This window comes from Miniopterus schreibersii (genome assembly GCF_964146895.1).
Source record: "Miniopterus schreibersii genome assembly, chromosome: 10".
In the NCBI taxonomy this organism is placed as follows: Eukaryota; Metazoa; Chordata; class Mammalia; order Chiroptera; family Miniopteridae; genus Miniopterus; species Miniopterus schreibersii.
Genome location: NC_138110.1, coordinates 18557225 through 18579006, shown reverse-complemented (window position 1 = coordinate 18579006; position 21782 = coordinate 18557225). Strand labels below are relative to the sequence as shown.

General features: G+C 38.6%; 1 protein-coding gene across 1 annotated transcript in view; it reads left to right on the top strand.

Moving 5' to 3' along the window:
* DCC (DCC netrin 1 receptor) overlaps positions 1 to 21782 on the top strand; it is a 957719-nt gene that overhangs the window by 356335 nt on the left and 579602 nt on the right. Inside the window, exon 2 of the mRNA XM_081150263.1 lies at positions 571 to 891. Within this exon, the coding sequence (XP_081006389.1) occupies positions 571 to 891 (321 nt within the window). The remainder of the gene's footprint in view (positions 1 to 570; positions 892 to 21782) is intronic.

The window sequence follows — 21782 nt, the reverse complement described above, 5'->3', positions numbered from 1 at the left end:
AGCTTTATTGACTTGCTTCTCCAAGTGGGATTACTTACCTACTTTAAAACCCACCTGAGCTTTGTTCTAAATAACTTTCTCCACTGTGTTCAAAGTTGTTTTTTTGTTGTAAATAAAACACCCTGTCTCAGTAGATTTTTTAAAAAATTTAATGGATACTGTAATCAGAAAGAAGACATAGAAATAGTACCCCAAATCTAAGCTACTGCACTGCTTACTGTCCATTGGTACTTTAAAATATCTAGTTTTATTTAGAAAATTTTAGTTTATTCTGCCTAAATTTTCAAGTACCGACATATGTGATGATGACCATGGCTAGACTTGTATAAATTCTTAGTTTTTCATGTTATTACACTTTGGGCCAAGTGTTTCATTAATTGTGGTTACTTTAATTGGCTGCTTTCTTGCTTTTTTAACACAAAAATCCTTGATATTAAGCTTAATTTATTCACAGACATTTTTCAAAGCACCCAGCTCTTTTGAAAAAGTTTTATAAAGAAAAGGCAGGGGATTTAAGCTTGAGATCTCCTTGAACTAATGAACTTGTTTCCCCTGGCTTTCCTGTTCCAGGTTTCCAGGTCAAGGCTTTCTCATCGCTCCACTTTCTGGTGGAGCCCTCCGATGCCATCACCCTGCGGGGGGGCAGCGTCCTCCTGAACTGCTCTGCCGAGTCGGACCGGGGGGTCCCCGTGATCAGGTGGAAGAAGGACGGCATCCACCTGGCCTTGGGGGCGGATGAGAGGAGGCAGCAGCTTCCAAACGGCTCTCTGTCCATACAGAACGTGCTGCACTCCAGGCACCATAAGCCAGACGAGGGCCTCTACCAGTGTGAGGCGTCTTTGGGAGATTCTGGGTCAATTATTAGTCGGACAGCAAAAGTCGCAGTAGCAGGTAAGTGGGCTCACCCTTCCTTTCCTCCTCTTTCTCCATCCCCTTCTGATTTCTTTTTGTTGAGAGAAGAAAATAGCCTTTGCAGAATCAATGCATATTTTTAAGAAAAAGAAAAAATGTGAAAGCATGTGCTTCTGTTTATTCCCTCGTGGCCTTGACTGGTTTTTTTTTGTAAATGAGTTTGGAAATAGTGGAAGGATCTCAACAATCAACATAGGTTTCTGAGTTTTTTCCCCCCAAACAAAGTCTAGTTCAAATTGATTTACTATTTATGTGTACGGGAAGGACATTTTATTAATAGAAAAATATTAGAATAATTTCCTAATTAATTTTATTTCATAGCCTCACTAATGCTAAAATGTTGCAGATTTTTTGTTTTTGCCTCTAGACCAGTGAATTTTATTTTAGTTATAATGCCTTTACCTACAACATGTAGAGCTCCAAATGAAAAATAAAAATTTCCATTAGAGCTTCCAAATATCTAATGCTTGGTATTGTGTTGACTCAATAACTCATTGATGAGATTTTTATTCTTTAATTTTATTCTAGATATTTTAAAGTGGTATAGACCCTGAAAAAAATAACCCAAAACAGTACTAAATTTTCTGGAATCCTTTGATATTGATATTTCTACCCCACTTATTTTGGTTAGAGGGCAACTCATAATCATTTCTTTTGGCCAGTGCAGTGTTAGAGGGAAAGGAATCAAATTTTTACTCATTTCTATAAAGATTTGGCTAAAAGTTAAGTTTTGATTTCTTTTTAAATTTTTGATATGAGACACAAAGCCAGGCAAATTAATCTTAGCTGAAATAAATTTAGGTCTTCAAACGGGTAAACACATTTGAAGGGCCACTTTCAAACTTCATATTGAGTTATCAGTTAAAAAATTAAGCCAATAGGCTGTTACTTAGTCATTTGATACAGGTTTCCTTTCCCAGGTCCTATTTAGTCTCTTTGCTGGAAAGCTGATGAGAATGAAGACTCATTGTTAGCAATAATGTATATTCGGACAGTCAGGCAGGACCAACTGCTCGCCCACGCACTCTTCTAGTGCAGGTGCGGTCAAGATGAAATCTGAAGGAGTTTGTTTTGTCAAGTGATGGTCAAAAAAACTAGATTTCATGGATATGCAGTCAGTCCATAAACCCAGCTTCATGCCGCTCTTTTGTGGCTTCTTTTCCCCACTAAGATCTTTCTCTCATATTCAGTTAAACCAGATTGAACTTGAGTGAAGATGATCTGGTGAGGAGGGCCCTCACCTAGAGATATAGTAGCTAACCATGCTGATTTAACCTGGATTTAGCCCTTGAAAAGTCCCATACCTGAGAACCCCTTATTCCGGGTCAACCTACCTAGTGATACCCCACCTGCTGTAACAATGACAGACTGAAGCATGGATGCAGAACTTCCTTTTTCACCCGGGGGACACATGAGGTGGCACCTTGGCCGTGGGAGCTAAGGCTATCAGCTATCCGGGACCTTTGAATGATGAGTGTCTGAAATTTGATTGATGAGCATAAAGCATGGAGAGGACTCAGAATCTATGTGAATTATGACTGATTAAAAGGAACAAGACAGCAGCGCTGAGAGTGAAGGTAAAAGCCGCTTTCCCAAATACAGTAGGACCAGTGCAATCTGATTTTCTCTCATTTGAGGATTCCTGGACCCTCAGGTCCCCTCATCAGTCACCCCCAAGGCTAAGGGAACTCTGCAAAGTTGAGTGAATGGAACTGGCATGTTGATGTCCTATTTCAAAAGGCTCATGCACCTGTGCTGCTGATGAAAATAGCCTGCTATGTTGTGCTTTCAGTTCTCCTCCAATCTAGATTCATTTTTAATGTGTTCTCTCTTTCAGTGCTAAAATGAAGAACAGTTTCTTCCCTGTGAGATATTAAAACAAAGTGGGTTTGGCTTTCCTGTTCTGTAGAAGGATAGGCCGGCAGGTTCAGTCACTGAGTTACAATCTAATATTAGATTGTGTCATTTCGAGGCAATAAGGCTGTTCACGGTGCTTTAGACACTTACCGTGCTGTTTGGCAATACAGCATACATCAATGTTATGTTTGCGGAGGTTAAAATTGCCAAACTCCTGGATGCACAAGGGCATATATCTTTCTCGTAATAAAGACCACGGGCCTGATTTAATCTCCTTTTTAAAGCATTAGCAGTCAATAAACCAGTCACTACTAAAAGGTGAAGAAAAAAAAAACACCCTGTTCTGTACCCTCAGGTGTAATGTAGATCCCGTTTAATATAATGCCCCTCTTCCATTGTGCTCTCTCAAAGTATCTTTTGATAAAAAGAAATGTGGAACATGCAATCTGTTTTTAATCAATCAGCACATTTTATGCAACGATCTTGCCATGCGCCATTCATCCTGTGTTCTGCGGCCTTCTGAAGCACTCTTTAACCCCTGAGTGCACACTTGGCTGAAGAGGGAAGGAGAGTAAGAAAGATACAGGAAGGGCTTCCATCCCATCCAACATCGTGTTAAAAATCTCGGTGTTCACAGGCTACTGACTATTGTTGTTTCTGGTAATGGTGGGTTCTATCAGTAAGGAATGCCTGGGCTATTCAGTCTCCATTTGAAAGCAACTTGGCCAGTACTGGCTGGAACTTGGGAATTTTATTTGTATCCATTTAGTTCTAATCTAAAGTAGAGCCGTGTCGCTCCTCCATAAATACCTTCTTTTAGCCCTTTAAATGGAGGGCAGCTTGAGGAGAGAGGCAGAGCCAGATTTCATCTATAAGGCTTCTCCTGCGGCCCATCCTTCCAGCAAGGCACCGGGAAGGTTGAGTGGTTGCTCAGTAGGCATTTGTCTTAAGGCAGCACGTGGTTTGGGGTTATCTGCCACATATGGAGAAGTTTTCATCAGTGTCATCTTCTTCCCTGTCCCCTCCCCTTCCTCCTGCACTTTCCCTTGTTTGATGAACTTGATGAGATTAAATGTACCTATTTGTCTGCCTGTAAACATAATCTTGATGGATTGAGTTGGAATAATTTCATTAATATCTCATTAGTCTACAAATTAATGAACTACGGAGGTTTTTGGAATAAGAAGATGGGCTGTGCTGGAATATTTATATGCTGCTTTAAAAAAAGGCATGTGCCAATTCCTCATTTCTTTAAAACCCATGACATCAAGATGAGCTTGTATCTGGCAAAGCAGGTCTTCCCTACGGCAGATATTGCCAGTTCTCTCAGCCTCTGGCTTCTCTTATGTGAAACAGACATAAAGGAGAAACCTACCTCCTGAGGCTGCGGTGGCTTTTAACATCTGGGATACAAAGCCTCGCAGAGTAGGTTGTTACTCAGTGACAGCAGTTGTACCAATAGACATAATGTTATTATCGTGTTATTACACTTATCACGAAATGACTTTTAATATTTTCATGTGATGGTGCAAAATATTTTTGGGGGGAAGAAATATAGGCATATAGGCTACAAATCATGAGCCATAAATATTGTCACTTTGGATCAGATATCTGCCTTTGTAATCTGTGAGCACAAACTGGCAAGCTCGACTTCAGTTCTCAAAGAATTGAGTCTATGCAGTGTGTTCTGTTGGCAAGCAGTGCCAAAATCTATTTGACTAAAATGTTCATTTTTCACAAGCTGATCTACTATTATATTGGAGCCGGTATAATTTGCACCGGTCAAGCCAGGAGTTCTTGATCAAGCAACCACAGTTATTTCAAAGAAAAAAGATGCTGAGAAATATTCTCAACCGAACCTCCTTAATGTCCTCTCAACTGAAAAGATTTATTGAAGGCGAGGTCATGGGAGTTAGTTGGTCTAGACCAGGGATATAACATAACCTCCTTTCCTCCAGGACAAAAAAGAAAATTAAAAAAAACAAAAAAACCCACGCCAATGTGTAAGAAAACAAGATTAGTACAGAGGTCCTCTGAATAATCATAAAAGTACCATCGGGTTCATTTTTTCCACCACTCACTCACCATGCAACCCACCCATGTATCCACACAGATACTTGCCCACCCACTTCCCCTGCAGGGCTCTGAGAATCACAGCAGGAACCTAAGTGCTGCGTCTGCTTGTATTCACACTCTAGGGGATGGAGGGGTCCAGCTGCTCCCTCAGATGAAGCAACACTTACTGCAGGACACACCATAGGGCATTTTTTGTGCCCATGTGGTTCTTCTTTTGTTAATTCGTAAGCATTTAAATCTTGAATATTAAAGCCACTGACTTGCTTTTTTATAACGCTTTGCTCTTTGCACGGTACAGTCAAGTGCATTATCTCATAATGTTAAAAAATCTCTGTGATATCGATTCCCAAACTGAAAGAAGGTATGCAGTGACATGTTGCAGGCAGAGACTGGAACTCAAGTTGTCTCACTCTGACAGGTACTTATTCCCCTATCACTTTGCTTCTCAATCTAAGGACTTGATTTAAGGACACCGTGAATAGATTCCCACACAGTTAGTCTATTATTTTTAATCAGTTAAGCTCTCTAAAATATAACTAAGGAATAATAATTAATAATAATAATAATAATAATTGGTTTTATTTATCCATTTAATCCCTTGAAAATAGCAACTCCTTATTTTGAAATAAACTTATAAATACTTATGGGGAGGAAATTTTTTTCTTTTATCCTCAGTTCTTTGGCTGGTCTAAGAATTAAATTGACATAAGCAGATTAACAGAATAAAAATAAATAAATTTAATATGTATGGGAGCCCCATAAAATTTGAAACCCAAAGATAGGCAATTGAAACTTAGATGACACCCTAAACTAAAGAACCAGATGAGGATCTGGGGCTTCAGAGGGGAGGAGAGTAATTCACAAGACGTTAGAGGAGCAGATGTTTGGTCATTGGATGTTTGCCCGCCAAACTGATAGGTCATTCAGATAAAAAGTTCTCTCTGGCAGCAGCTCTCTTCCTGAGCCACGCCCCCCATCTAAACTCTTTCTACTAGTTAAGGGAGAGGTAAAAGTTTTTCTGGCTTCTGATGGGTCTTGTTTGCCTTCAGCTCAAAATAATCCACATGCCATTGTGGTGATTTTGGGGGTAACAAATTCTGCTCCTCTTCATAGTCTTTTAAGGGCAAGATTTTGATTTTCTTTTACCTTTGTGTTTTTATAACTAACACCAACTCTGCATTTTTTTTATCTTTCTTGAAAATCAAGAAAATAAAAGGCCAACTAAATTGTCTTTACTTGAGTGTTATTTTATTCAGAAGCATCTTTTTTTTCTTCCCTATCACAATAGATGTTTCAAGATACAAATTGTCACATTCTGATTTTAAATAACAGGCATTATAATTAAAATTCCCTTGTGTTTAAAAAAATAATAATTAGTTACTTGAGGAGTTGTTTCAATGAATTCCCTTCCAGAATGCCTACCATTTAAATGAGTTATGAAATAATTAGTGAAAGCGTATTATGGCGAGAGAAGCTGGAATCGCCCCAGCAGAATGGCACATTTTGTGAAATGATAACCTGACCTTTACGTTTTTTACTTCAAAGGAAACAGAAAAAACGAGCTTGTATTAAGAGAAGGGAGAATAAACTACATTGCCTCGGGTCACTCAAATGTTACACAGTATAAAGGAAACAGCAAGAAAAATGTTCATATTCCTTTTCTCTGCAGGAACAAATATAAGAATCTTGCCTAGAAGGTCAAGTTCACCCAGTGAATCAGTTTGGAAAATGTATCTCAGGGCCCTTGAATACTCTCAGAATCCTGGGAAGGTTCAGTCACAGAGCAAACCTTTTCATTTTAAACCGATAGGGATATTGTTTATTCTCAAACAACCAGCAAGAATATGAATTGTTCTGACATCATAATTCTTAATGGTCTTAATTATCTCCACTTTGCTAAATGTTCCTATTGTTTTGTAGTTAGAACATGAGAGAGAAAGAAAATGTAGGAAAGAAACATGGTGTTATAAGCAGTGTGTGTGTTTTAATCTTACAATTTTTTGTTTAATTTTATTGCCAAATAAAACTGGGATAATCACCAATATTACTCCAATGCCTAGTTACTTGCACAGTCCCACACCCCCAACTTAAATAATTGTATTTTAAAAAGTAGGTTTTTAGTTGTCCCCTTCCTAAGTCAGTTAACTGAAGTAAATTTAAAATAGAAATATATTCCTAGAGCCCAGCCAGGTGTGGCTCAGCAGTTGAGCATTGATCTAGGATCCAGGAGATTGTGGTTCGATTCCCGGTCAGGGCACATGCCCGGGTTGCAGGCTCGATCTCCAGTAGGGGGCGGGCCGGAGGCAGCCGATCAATGACTCTCTCTCATCATTGATGTTTCTCTCTCTCTCTCTCTCTCTCTCTCTCTCTCTCTCTCTCCTTCTTCCTTCCTCTCCCTGAAATCAATAAAGAAAAAATAAATGTACTCCTAGAAAATAATGTGGAGTGTAAAGACATCATCTATATTATGAAAATTGCAAAAGAGAATTTGACAGGGCTGTTTATACTAGAAACATCAACAAAATAACTTCTTAAAAATGTTTCAACCTTTCATTTCTTTTTCTTTGTTATGAATTCTAATTTATGTGGCAATGGAAATAGCTGATGATTCATTCTGGAAATCAGTATTTAAAAAGCACTGTTCTTTTATTCAACCCTTAAACTAGTTACAGCATAATTTTTGCAGGTACTGTATTTTAAATGGAGTAACCAAAAACTCTCTTGAATTTTAGAAGACCCCTTTAGAATACAAAAGTTTGATTATTTTTTTAATATATAAATGTCAGGTTAACAGACTTAAATCAGAGTAAGTAGATAGATCAGGTGATATAACTGTAAATCTCTGATGAAATTATGACTTATCATAAATTTAATAATTTATTTTTCCTTTTACAAACTTATCTCTGGTACTGATTTTTCCTATTTTTTTTTATATCCATGCTAAAATTTATTATTTAAGTTTAATATTGCCTAAAGACCTTTAAATTAATATATTTATGTTATGTACAAAATGTTTCTATAAAGGAAGGAAACATTCAAATGAGGGGATATGTTAGAAACTAAGTTAGAAGAAATCATGGGAAATCTCATGCATATAATCCCTATATCATAAAACTTTTCCTGTCAGGACCAGTATACATAGATGAAAGTACTAAATACCATTAATGAAAACAATTACTCCTCTCACTTTAAGAAGTTGTTGTTTTTCTAATAGTTTAATTTTGTATTTATAATGGATATCTATATATTTGATAATAAGCAGTGTAATCCATTGGTCATTTCTCCCATGATGGTTAAATATGTCTATTGTTAAAAAACAAAATTCAGCTGAGTAAACTTGAGGATCTAGTGCATTACTCAAAGATTCATGAATGGATCAGCATCATATCTAGCAAATAGAAAGGAGCTCCAAGGAGCTGTACTAAATGGAAGGCTTTTATAGGAGAAACGGGGTGGAGCAACCAGCAAGGAGTGGATTCTTTCAGGCAAGGCCAGCCCCCCCTTAGGAAAAGGTCAAGAGTCTTTATCAGGTAGATTCCCTCACTAGTGCTGACCAGGAAATTCCACTGGACTCCTTAAAGGTTACATTCCTGGGAGAGACTGACACTGCATTTGGGTTAGATATAAAGTCTTGGTTTGTTGACTTGGCCCTTAGCACAAGTGACTCCATTTGGAGTCACTAATAATAGTGACACTATTATTCTGAGGAGGTAAGAATTAAAATAAATCAGTTCATTCCTAGTGAATAGGTAGCCCTTGAGACACATGAAGGAGCCACATATTCCTGATGTAGCAAGTAACTGGTTTTGAACCTTGAGTCATGAGTTTAGCTGGAAACAATGACAAATGTTTTTGATACCAAATAAATAACCACAGCAGGTCTCAAATCTATCTCCTCATTTCACAGCTTACTAAGAATATATATTAATGTAATATAATCAAAGCTGCCACTCCCTGTGCTATAGCTAAATGTTTTTTGGAGCCTTTCTATTAAAAGACAAAACCAATGCCTTACACCCAGAGGTCAGGATGTTTTCCACTGAAAAACACATTGGAAAACCATCCAAAGCATCCAAGAAACAGCCCTATGTGTCCATTATCCATCACAGATTCCTAACTGGGGCTTTTCTCTAAATGCCACTCAAGTGTGGGGACACCTGCTCTAACTCAACTTTATAGAGCTGTAGGGCTGTGATATTGTGATTTATACTAAGAAATACATATTTGGTTTTCATCCTGTTTCTGGCATGGAGCTCCTAAAGCCCTTGGAATTTCCTAAGTGATGAGAGTGATAAAGATGTCTCTTATGTTAATTAGGTGAATGTTTGATGCTGTGGAAGATCGGGGGCTGGTTGTCAGGAGAACCAACCATGTGATTAGAGGGCCGGAACTTTTAGGCCACTCCTGACTTTCAGGGAGGGGTGAGGGAAAGGAGGTTGAATCAGTCACCAATATCCAATAATATAATTAATCATGCCTTTGTAATGAAGCCTCCTTAAACAAAAAAAAAAAAAAAAAAAGAAGAAGAAGGAGATTCTGAGAGGTTCCTGTTGATGAACAAGTGGAGGTGTTGGGAGAGTGCTGTGCCTGTATTCAGGGAGATGGAAACCACACCTTTTCCTCCTAGCTTGCCCTATGCAGCTCTTCCATCTGGCTATTCTTGAGTTACATCATTTTATAATAAACCAGTGATCTAGTAAGTAAAATGTTTCTCTGAAGTCTGTGAGCCACTCTAGCAAATTAATCAAACCCAAGGAGTACTTGGGAATCAGTAGGTCAGAAATACAGGTAACAGCCTGGACTTGCAACTGATGTCTAAAGTAGGATGTGGTTGGAGAGGCAGTCTTGTAGGAGTGAACTCTTACCCTGTGGAATCTGATACTATCTCTAGGTAGATGGTTGGTAGAATTGAGTTAAATTGTAAGGACACCCAGTTGGTATTCAGAGAATTGTTGGTAGTTTGGGAATCCCCTTCTATCACGTGTTAGAATTGGGTCCTGGAAACCAAATTAGGGGCTCTAATTTCTAGAGAGTGGTGAAGCTCCTGGGTGGCATGTCTAACTCAGAATCTAGTGAGCTTAGGTCAGAACATTTGCATGTAAATAGTGTGATGGATGTCAGTACAGGTGGGGAATGTGTGTGTAAGGGAATTTGTATTCTATCATCTGCATATTTCCCATTATGGTCTTTAAGCAACTGAATTTGCACTATCTATATACTAAACATAGGTCACCCAGAGATGTTTAAACATAAATACAGAACATGCACACACACACACACACACCTTTCCATTAAGCCTCTCTGTCTTAAGTCTGTTGAAGTATAGCACAGTCATAAAATCTACTATTCGATTTATAACCTCTCTACTCTTGTTGTTATATTATACACATTGTTAAAAATTGCAGAAAAAAATTACCAAAAAAAATCGGTTCTATTGAGACCTGAAGCTTTACCACCCTTAAAAAGGGCTGCACACCAGGTTTCATTTGCTGAGATTTTACTTGGAGCATTTCACCAACTAGGAGTGTAGTTAAGAAAGTGTGTTAAAGATTAATAAAGCCTGTATAGCTTCACCATTAAGTTTCAGTGCTGGCTGATTTTATTGGATTGGATTTTTGTGGCCCCTCTTGCAAGGAGAATTCATCTCCAAAGGCTGAAACACGACATAAAACATAATTAGTATGATCCAAACATTGCTTCCAGGGGCATCCTTTGGGTCCCATGGGCATTGGGCACTCCATGAGTGAACATTGTGGCTATTTCTCTAACGTTATTTCCAGTTGAGTCTCATCCTAGGAGGGTTTGGAGGATGTTGCAGATAAAGTTAATGTCCCCTTCAGCCCTCCCTGTCCCCAAACAGAGAACACATTGCATATACCTTGGGTTTGTTTATTTGGTTTTTATTAAGAAATAGTTTCACATACTGTTAAAAATCACCCCTCAAAAGTATATTGTCCACTCACTATTAGTATATTGATGCAATTGTCACCACTTTTTAAAAAAATAATATCAAGTCACTCATTTATTCTTTTTTTAATTAAATATATCTTTATTGATTTCAGAGAGAGAAAGGGAGAGGGAGAGAGATAGAAACATCAGTGATGAGAGTCATTGATCGGCTCCCTCCCTACTGGGGATCAAGCCCCCAACCCGGGCATGTGCCCTGACCAGGAATCGAACTGTGATCTCCTGGCTCCTAGGTCGACTCTCAACTGCTGAGCCACTCCCGGCCGGGCAATCACCACCACTTTTTAACTCGAAGGTTTTTGTCACTTCCTTTCCTTCCTCCCCTTATATACCTTGGCAACCACTAATCTACTCTCTGACTTTATTGTTTATTGTTTATTTTTGACATATACAGTATTAGCTGATTATTCTGTAAATACTCTGTAGCTTTCTTTTTCACTTAATGATACAGCTTGAACACTTAATATTTATTTTTGCAAGTCAGTTTCATATTTTAAAATTCCCGCATAATATTTTATGGTTTATATCCATACGTTGATAGATATTAGGTTTGTTTCTAGCCTTTCACTTTTGTTAATAACACCTTAATGTATATTACTCTATGTGGTGGATACTCTTTTGTGCCTGTCTTCCACAAGTTCTCTCAGACACTGTCCCGACAGTGTAATCACTGAGTCAAAGGATATCAGCATTTTAATAGACACCAGTGCATTCAAGAGCACACAGCCAGCTTAATTCTAAACACCAGCTTCAGCATTGTTTTACTGCCATTGACCAAGCAAATAGATCTGGCTTCTTAACTTGTCATATCACTGATGGCTACTCCTAAGAGTAATGATGAATTGACATTGTTAATGAACAGCCATAGTGCTTGCAGAGAGAGAGAGAGAGAGAGCGGGTAAGAATGAGAGGGAGAAAGAATCTTACGTACAGAAACCTAGAGGACAACATCTCATGTGTCCTCGGAGACTCCTACGCTGATTGGTGTCTTCCCTGCTTCCTGTGGAAGGCGGCTCCTAGCAAGTGTCACTCCATGAAATGACTTGGAGTTGATGTTACTCTTAAGTTCAAACCAGTATTTCCCAGATGTTTCATATATACTTTCAAAATGGTATTTGGTTATATTAGCTCACCATAGAAAAATGGGAACTCTCTGGTGGCATAAAGACCCTTGAGGGACCTATAACCGCATCAGCACTCATCCCTTCCATTTTTACAGCAGTTCCCTACACATGCGTATTCTTATGCTCATGGTTTTACACACTGTATTCTGTACGTGTTATTTTCTCATCCATCATCCTAAGTCTCACATAAATATATTTTTTACAAGGTCGAGCTCACGCAGCCCATCTTTAGGAACACTTGACCTGTCCCCTTAGGCTACAGAGGCTGCATTCTCTTTGCACTCCCAGTAACTGTGCTTTGTCCTTGCTCCCCTGTCACAGCATGGAACATGCTAAACTGTATCCTATAGCACACACACAGACACACACACACCCCTCCTCCACTGGTCAGTGACTTCGTGAAGATACAAATCATGTCACATCTCCTTAACTTCCTTGGGTGAACGGACTCTTTAGAACCTGGGCGGTTGTGGGGCATAGCTTGATGGACGGGAGCATGACAGACAGGACTCTGGGTCCTACCTCTGGCCATTCACTAGTTCTGTAAACTTGGGCTCTCTGTGGGAATGACCTGGTACTACCTTGCCATCTATAAAATGGGTCAACCGTATAAGGTCGCTGTGAAGATAATCACACCAGGCTTAGCAGAGGGCCTGTGACTTAGCAGTGGCTCAGTAAATGAAGTTTTATGGAAAACCGAGAATTAGGTTCCTCTTAAAGACATTTACCTAACAATGTAATTGCAGAGTCTACAAGTTAAGAATAATCCAGATCTAGGTACCCTGCAGCAAATGGGGAAGGAGAAGCCCCATGAAGAAACCCTCTATTCCTATATGGGGACATATGTCTTTATGCCCTGCAGGCTCTGTGACTGTCTGGCCTCTTTTCCATCCAGAGCCTAGTTTTCTCTATCCAGATGGCCCTGTGCAAACGTGAGGTTATATATGCCTGTTTAAAGCTCTTAGCACCAATACTGTAGGATCAGTACCCCTTCCTGAACTCATCAGGATTAATGATGAGGGCACTAAAGGTACCTGGATAATATTCAGGGTTTTGATTTTATTTTTGATGACAATAAAACATAGCATCTCTTAATTCTCAGTTAGCAGAAGTCTGAATAGTGTTTGTCCTGATTTTGAAGAGCTTTCTCTGGACCAGCTAACCTTGGGACACTTCCTTCTTTTTCTGGGAATGCATGCAAACTGCAGATTGGCCAGTTACCCCAGTTGGCCCTCAACATATCATAAAAATAAATGGTCATTAATGATACAAAAATATCACTAGGGTTAAGAGATTCAATTTAATGATATGACTTGGATTAATAGCTGTGTTTTCATACAAATCTTGATTATTTGTGACATTACGAAAAGTATGCCCCATTTTATGCTCGTTGTATCCTGTTCAGAACGTAAGCAGTCATCCTATTTTCCCAGAGGGTTTAAATATGTTTCCTCCAACACTGACCAATTTTTTCTAAGTCTCTCTCCCACCCCACATTTGTATGCATATCTACAGCAGGAATGTTTCTCTCTCTCTCTCTTTTTTTTTTTAAAGGGCTTTTTGAAAGTCTCTCAGGAAATATTTAATGATCATCATTATTTATGTTGCCTGTGCAGCTATGTGAATAATTTCAGCCCTTTCTCCACCAGAACTCGTACAAATTAACATGTCTTTTAAAAATGTGAATAAGCTTATACGATAATGCTGCCTCAATAAGCATTTCCGTGCTTTGGGAAGGCAACGTGAGTGCAAAGCCGAGAATGTGCCCGTTCGGCCCCGTGACAATAAAAGGGATGTTTATAAATGAAATAGCCCTACAAATGGCACCACACTTTGGAGCAGGAAAGCAATTTGGTGAAGTGAACGATGTTAAATGTTTTAATTTTCTCCTATGCCGGTAAAATCTTGTAAAACAAGGTGACATATTAAATTTTTCATACTTGAAGAGCTCCAAGAGCCTGTCAACATTTTCATTATAAACTCTATTTTCAGAGCTTTATAACTCAGCTTTAAGAATTCACTCTGGTCTGACATTTGAAGTGCACGGTCTTACCTGGGGAACATGTGTTTCACATGGTTTAGAAATTATGAGTTTATCCATTTCTCAGCTTGTAATAAGTAACCTTTTCATACTTTTTCACTTGGCTTCTGTGTCTCAGAAATTGGAGGCGGAAGGCTTACACGTGGTAGGTCGCACGTGGGGGGAAATCTACAAACGGGGTCAACACAGGTCGGGGCTGGCGATTTTCGTTACTAAGACTCACGTTCATACTAATCACTCAGCTCATTATACAAAAAACAGAAAGTCCTGCTGCACTGTACTCACCACTTCCGACCAGCCTCTCTGCTAGCCAGGGGGTGTGCTGTGTCAGACCTCTGCAGAGTAGATCCTGATGGGCTGGAGAATTCTCAGTCCCCAGACTGTTTATTTCACATTTGTATTATTTTGTGGTTGGTGTAAGACCTTTTGCTAAAGCTTCATGACATTCATTCTAATCTTGGGTTTTTGCTAAGGCTTCTTTGTGATTGTGTGTGTGTTCTTCCTATCATATTTAGCACTCGGTAGGTTTTCAGTCAATATTATTTAATAATACAGACATCATTTTTACACTTTGAACTGTCTGCAGCTACCTCGGGAAGAATTACTTTTTGAAAAGTAATTAGAAAAGAGGGAGGAAAGAACAGGAAAGAAACAGAAGAGAAGAGTATCTGTTGCCTTTTGGTCGTCAGACTCTGAAATGCCTCGGGGGCTGACTACTTAGTGTTGCCCCCCAAAAAACAACAAACGTGGGCAATTAGAAAAAAGTGGAGCACCCTCCATAATAGGTGTGGTGTCAAGTCTTCAGTTCTAGGTTGTTTCAAAGAAGTCTAGGAAATTACCACTTCATGGCATTTATTTAGCATTATTCCAATTTTCCTTAATTGCGTTATATTTTTATACAGCTATCAAATTCCTGTCAAAATGTGAGAAGCACCCAGTGTTTAATCCCAACGCTTGTATTTATCGTGTGAGGACAAACTTTGTGCCAGTTTTCTAAAAACATAACTTATATCCATCATAACCACCTGACGTGCAATGGTCCTCAATAGGAAGCTGAGGGACAGACAGTTTAATTAATATGTCTCCACAGTTAATGGGGCCCAAGACACATTCAGAACTCAGGTCTTTCAGACCCCAAACCATATTCCCATGTTCTTTCCTTTGTGCCACCACGCGTTTCTTAATGTGTGCAAAGACATCGGTTTCTCTTCCCCTTTTCTATCAGAATCATGCTGTGCCTAACCCTGTAAGTGGCTTACATTTTCCAACAAAAAATGTTACGATATGAAGGCTGGGCCTCCAATTTTTAAAAAAAAGAAGAAAAAAAAGGAAAGGACCACAGGATTTGAAGTAGTCTAAGTTGAAAGGAGGAGCCTGACTTCCTTTTCAGTTTCTCTCACCTCGTACTGATCTCTTCTCCCTTCTTCCTGTCAGCTCCATTGCAATGAAGGGCACCTAATCCATTGAATTGTCCAAGCCAAAAATTTGGGCAATATGATTTCTCTCATGTGCCCCACCTCCCCATTCTAATCTACATTATAAATCTAATTCTAATCTAATTCTAAAATAATGAGCTATGCCCAGTCTCAGTACAAAACATTTTTCTTCTCTTATTTTTAATTTTTTTTAATTTTTCTCCTTTTAACTAGATCTATTTTTTAAAAAAATATATCTTTATTGATTTCAGAGAGAGGAAAGGAGAGGGAGGGAGAGATAGAAACATCAATGATGAGAGAGTCATTGATTGGCTGCCTCCTGCACTCCTCTGACTGGGGATCAAGCCCGCAACCCAGGCATGTGCCCTGACCGGGAATTGAATCCCAATCACTGGATCTGAGTCGACACTCAACCGCTGAGCCACACCCAGCTGGGCGATGTATTTTTTTGATCACTTTTAAGTTCACAGCAAATTTGAGCAGAAGGTACAGAGTTTTTATATACTCCACTTCTACACACACTCACAGCCTTCCCCAGTATTAACATCTTGCATCAGAGTGATACATTTGTTATAACTGATGAGTCTATACTAACACATCATAATCACCCAAAATCTGTAGTTGACCTTAGGGTTCACTCTTGGTGTGCATTCTGTGAGTTTTGATAAGTATATGATGAAATATATAACCCTGCAACCACTGATCTCTTTTTACTGTCTCCTTATTTTTACTTTATGCAGAATGCCATATAGTTGGAATCCGACAGTCTATAGTCTTCTCAGATTGGCTTCTTTCACTTAGTAATATGCATCTACGATTCCTCCATGTATTTTTATGGCTTAATATCTCATTTCTTTTTAGCTCTGAATGATATTCCATTGTCTGGATGTACCACTGTTCATGTACCCATTTACATACTAAAGGATATCTTGGTTGATTGTAAGTTTTGCAAATTATTAATATAGCTGCTATATACATCCATGGGCATATTTTTGTGTAGATGTAACTTTTTCAATTAATTTGGGTAAATACCAACAAACACAATTGCTGGATTGTGTGGTAAGAGTATGTTGTTTTATAAGAAACTGCCAAACTGTTCTCCAAAGGGACTGTACCATTTTGCATTCCTACCAAAAATGAATGAGAGTTCCTTTGCTTCACATCCTTGCCAGCATTTGGTAGTATCAGTATTCCAGATTTTAGCCATCTGAATGGATGTATAGTGGTATGTCATTGTTTTAATTCACATTTCCCTGATGACATATAATGTGGAGCATCTTTTCATATTCTTATTTGCCATCTATATATCTTGCTTGGTGAGGTGTTTCTCAGCTCTTTTGCCCAGTTTTTTTTTTAATTAATATATAATTGACATATAACATTATATTAGTTTTAGGTGTGCAACACAATGATTTGGTATATAGGGTGTCCCCCAAAAATGTATATTCAGTGTTTATTAAAATACATTTCATTTTCATTTAACAGCTATCAGCTGTTAGAAGTGTGTATACATTTTTTGGAACACCCTATATGTATATACTGAGAAATGATTACCACAATAAATGTAGTTAATATCCATCACCACACATAGTTAAATTTTTTTTCTTGTGATGATAACCATTAAGATCTACTCTTAGTATTTTTTAAACATACAATTCAGTCTTGTTAATCATAGTCACCACTACATCCCCAGGGCTTATTTATTTATCTTATAACTGGAACTTTGTACCTTTTAATTACCTTTACCCATTTCACAGGACCCCTCCTCTTTGGCCTCTGGCAACCATCAATCTGTTATCTGAATCTATGACTTATTTATTTGATTCTATATATAAGTGAGATTTTGCCCAGCTTTTAATTAAATTGTTTATTTTCTTATTTTTGAGTTTTAAGAGGGGTTTTTTTTGGATATTTTGGATGATAGTCCTTTATCAGATATGTATTTTGCAAATATTTTCTCCTAGTCTGTGGTCTGTCTTCTCATTCTCCTGACAAAATGTCCTTCACAGAGCAGAAGTTTTTAATTTTAATGAAGTCCAGCTCATCAATTATTATTTTCATGGATTATGCCTTTGCTATTATATCTAAAAAGTCATCAGCATATCTAAGGACATTTGTATTTTCTATATTACCTTCTAAAAGTTGCATAATTTTAAGTTTGACATTTCGTTCTTTGACAATTTTTGCAAAGGTACGTCTTGTTCCATGTATGTATGTCCAGTTGTTACAGCACCCATTGTTGAAAATACTAACTTATCTCCCCCCTTTTGCCTTTGTTCCTTTGTTCCTTTGTTCCTTTGTCAGCGACCAGCTGTCTATACCTATAACTATTTATTCTTGTATTTATCTCCTTCCATAGCTGTTGGCACCATCCAAAGAGAAGCCATTGCCATCGCTTGACTGTTTGTCCTTATAAGTCTATTAATTAAGTTGCAATCTATTTCACACACAGAGGCCAAATTTATTAAACAGAGTATTTGAAGTTGTTCAATGGTTTCCCACTGTTTTTAGAACCAAACTTAAACTCTCTGAAGACCTAAGAGCCCTGCCTCACCTGGCTTACCTCTTCCATCCCACTTCTGTCTTCCTTCCCTCCCTTCAGTGGGGAACCAGTTCATTCTCACCAGTTTCCCCACAGCGCTCTGGCCACAAGTCCCCGTCACTCTTTGGAGTGTGCCACGCCTCCTCCCACAGCAAGGCTTGGAGTATGGGGCAGCTTCCTAGAGACCCTTACCCCAGGACCCCATAGTTAAGCCCACTCCTGTTCATTTCTTCAGAGCTCTATTTACGTCACTTTTTCTGGGATATCTTGATTTTGTTTTAGATCTGATGGCTAACCACTTATCAGAGCACCACGCCTTAAGTGTTTTTTATAACAATTGAAGATTGTAATTTTATTATTTCTTTAGCATCTGCCTCCCCTGCTAGAATTTAAGCTTCGCGTGTGCAGGGGGAACTGTGTCATTTCCCCCGGTGTGTTCATAGTGGGTCGAGTATTACCGCGTCCTAGTGTCTTAGCAGGGTCTCGGATGGTAACTGAGCTTGAATCGTTAGTAGGGGTGAGTGGAGAGCTGCAGGACAGGAAAGGGAGGGTCAAGCCCCTGACTCCTGGGTCCCAGGACTTCTCTGTTTATCTGGGAGTAGAGTCATCAAATTATGAGTCAAAAGGCTGTAGTTATGACCGTATAGAAATAATCCAGAGAGTAGGGATTTGGAGAGTCACGGGATCTTGGATTTGGTAAACATAAAAGTCTGCACATAGTAATCAAGGTTTTTTATAATGATCTTAAACCCAGAGCATTAAAGGATTCGGCATTCATTTTCCTCCTTGATCCTTTGTTTTGTTTCCTACAGACAGCCCCCAACATACAGAGGAGGGCAGGATAGTCACTGTCCTTGGCCTCTCCTCCCATTGGGCATCCACATGGGAAAATGTGGCTTTCAGCTTTTCTATTTTTAAAGAATAAATGCTTTCCCTTTCAGAAAGCTGTTTTCAAATATTTCCCAGTTTGCTGCCAAGCCTCAGTGGGCCTGACTTATTCAGTGTCATCTAGGAAGAGCAGAGCCCTGGGGATGGCCCAGCATCCGAACTGGTGCATGAGCACAGACCTCATGCAAACCTTCAACCAGGCATGAGGTGCAGAAGATATACATAGATATTTTAATGCAGGAAAGAAAAATTCTCATTCACATAAAAGGAATTTAATATTTAAAATATTGAATAAATTGCTAATTATGTTTCAGTTCTATTCAACTTTAAATATTAATTATTTATCAAATTAAAAAGAAATATGCCTGAGCTCCTGGTTAGCTGGCATTGCTGACTTCTCTAGCGTGTCTCCCTTAGATGGCCGCTAGGCTCCTTCTAGACTTTGGGTGTAGTCACACTTTTCTACCCTACCCTGCAGGCATGTAGAGAGAAGCTAGACCCTTTCTCTACATGGAAACACTGGTGAGTGGGTGTCCAGAACCCAAAGACATTTTGGAGCATTTCACTCTCACTAATAGGGGAATTTAGATGGAGGCATTGTACCTGAGAGGTCTCCAAGGAAGTCTTCTCTGTGTTGTTTTATCTATCTGAGGGAGGTGGGGATTTCTTCAATATCAAAAGCCTCTTGTAACATCGAACTGTTCTCTCTTTCTTTCTCTCTCTGGTTATCTTTCTCTTATTTTAATTAATTCCCCAGTGCAGTACTTTTCAAATTTGGTGTACATCAGAATCTTCTGGAGGAACTTGCTAAAAATACCAGGCATTGCCCTACTTCAGTGAAGCTGTTTTCTTGACTAGCTCCTGAGGTTTTGCAATATACCAACGCTTAGTATGTATACGGTTTCAAGTTTATGCAAAATAGCACCACACTGTTGCTTTATGATTCCCCCTTGTATTTTGTCATGTAGTTATTTACTCTGTGGTACCCTTTTTTTTACTTACTATAGTTAAATTCTTTTTGATTATTAGAAGCTATTATCTATCAGGTCCTCTTTATTAGAATATAATGGCAAACACTTAGGTAAATGGTAATTTCATTAATTCACACTGAACACTTCTTGGTTTAAGAACTTTGTGTTAAGTTATTCTTTCAAGAATATTCCATTGTTTACAGATCTTAGCTATTGTAAATTGTGCTGCTATGAGCATAGGAGTGCATAAGTTCTTTCTGATTGGTGTTTCAGATTTCTTAGGATATAATCCTAGAAATGAGATAACTGGGTCAAATGGCAGTTCCATTTTTAATTTTTTGAGGAACCTCCATACTGTCTTCCATAGTGGCTGCACCAGTCTGCATTCCCACCAGCAGTGTACTAGGATTCCCCTTTCTCCACACCCTCACCAGCGCTTGTTGTTTGTTGATTTGTTGATGGAGCCATTCTGATAGGTGTGAAGTGATACCTCATTGTGTTTTAATTAGCATCTCTCTGATGATTAGTGTCTTTGAGCATTTTTTCATATGTCTCTTGGCCATCTGTATGTCTTCTTTGGAGAAGTGTCTATTTAGGTCCTTTGCCCATTTTTTAATTGGATTGTTTGTCTTTTTTTTTGCTAAGTTGTATGAGTTCCTTATATATGTTGGATATTAACCCTTTATCCGATGTGTCATTGGCAAATATGTTCTCCCATACAGTGGGCTCCCTTTTTGTTTTGTTGATGGTTTCTTTTGCTGTGTAGAAGGTTTTTAATTTGATATAGTCCCATTTGTTTATATATACAGCCCAGGTGCCCATCAGTAGATGAATGGATAAAAAAGCTGTGGTACATTTACACCATGGAATACTATGCAGCTGTAAAAAAGGATCTCTTCCCCTTTGGGACAACATGGATGGACCTGGAGAGTATTATGCTAAGCAAAATAAGCCAGTCAGAGAAAGACAAGTACCACATGATCTCACTCATATGTGGAATCTAATAAAATAAACTGATGAACAAAATAGATCCAGAGACATAGAAGCATCTAACAGACTGAGGAAGGTGGAAATGGGGGAATGGGTGGGGAGAGACTAATCAAAGAACTTATATGCTTATATGCATAACCCATGGACACAGACATAGGTATGGGGAAGGCCTGGGGGTGGGGTGGATATGGGGTGGAGGGGATCAATGGGGTAAAAAAGGCGACATCTGTAATACTTTCAACAATAATGATAATTAAAAATAAATAATAATAATAAAAGAATATTCCATTGTTCCATGATTAAAAACAGCCAGTAAACCATGCATATCAGGTGAGTAACAGCAAGAGGTTTGTAAGTGTACATTGTGGGGCACCAGCAATTTGTTTTTGAAAGAGCCTGATTAAATGCATCTCTGTGGATTGCCATGCTGTATAGAACATGTGATGTGATGATTTGTGCTAGAGGTTTAATAAGTTTAGAGTTGAAAATTTATTCTGCTTTCATTTCCTTCCTTTTGGCTGATAGTTAATGTCTATGGTACTACATCAAAGAAACTACAATGTGAGGTCCTAATAAGAATACTATAATGCAAAGGGCAAAAGCATGACTCTGGGGTCAATGTCAAAGCTGGCTGTGTTCTTTGTTTAAAGAGATAAGAGCTCAGATGAAATAAGGCCCTTCCTTCAAGGAGGTTTTAGCCCTGTAGAGCATATGATCCATCACAGTGTTTTTGTTTGGGGTTTTTTGTTGTTGTTTGTCTTTTTGTGTGTTTGTTTGCTTTTTATGGTAAACACTCAGTGGAGATTGAAAATCCCAAGGAATGATTTAGCATCTTATTTCAAGTTTCTCTCCTCTAATGTTTAAGTGATGGTAGCACAAGTACACACCTAGTTCTGTCTTGCTTTTCCTGAAGATGTCCAACTTCATTACACATACAAGTGTACTGAATGCAAATCTTTTCATTGCCAAGAAAATGAA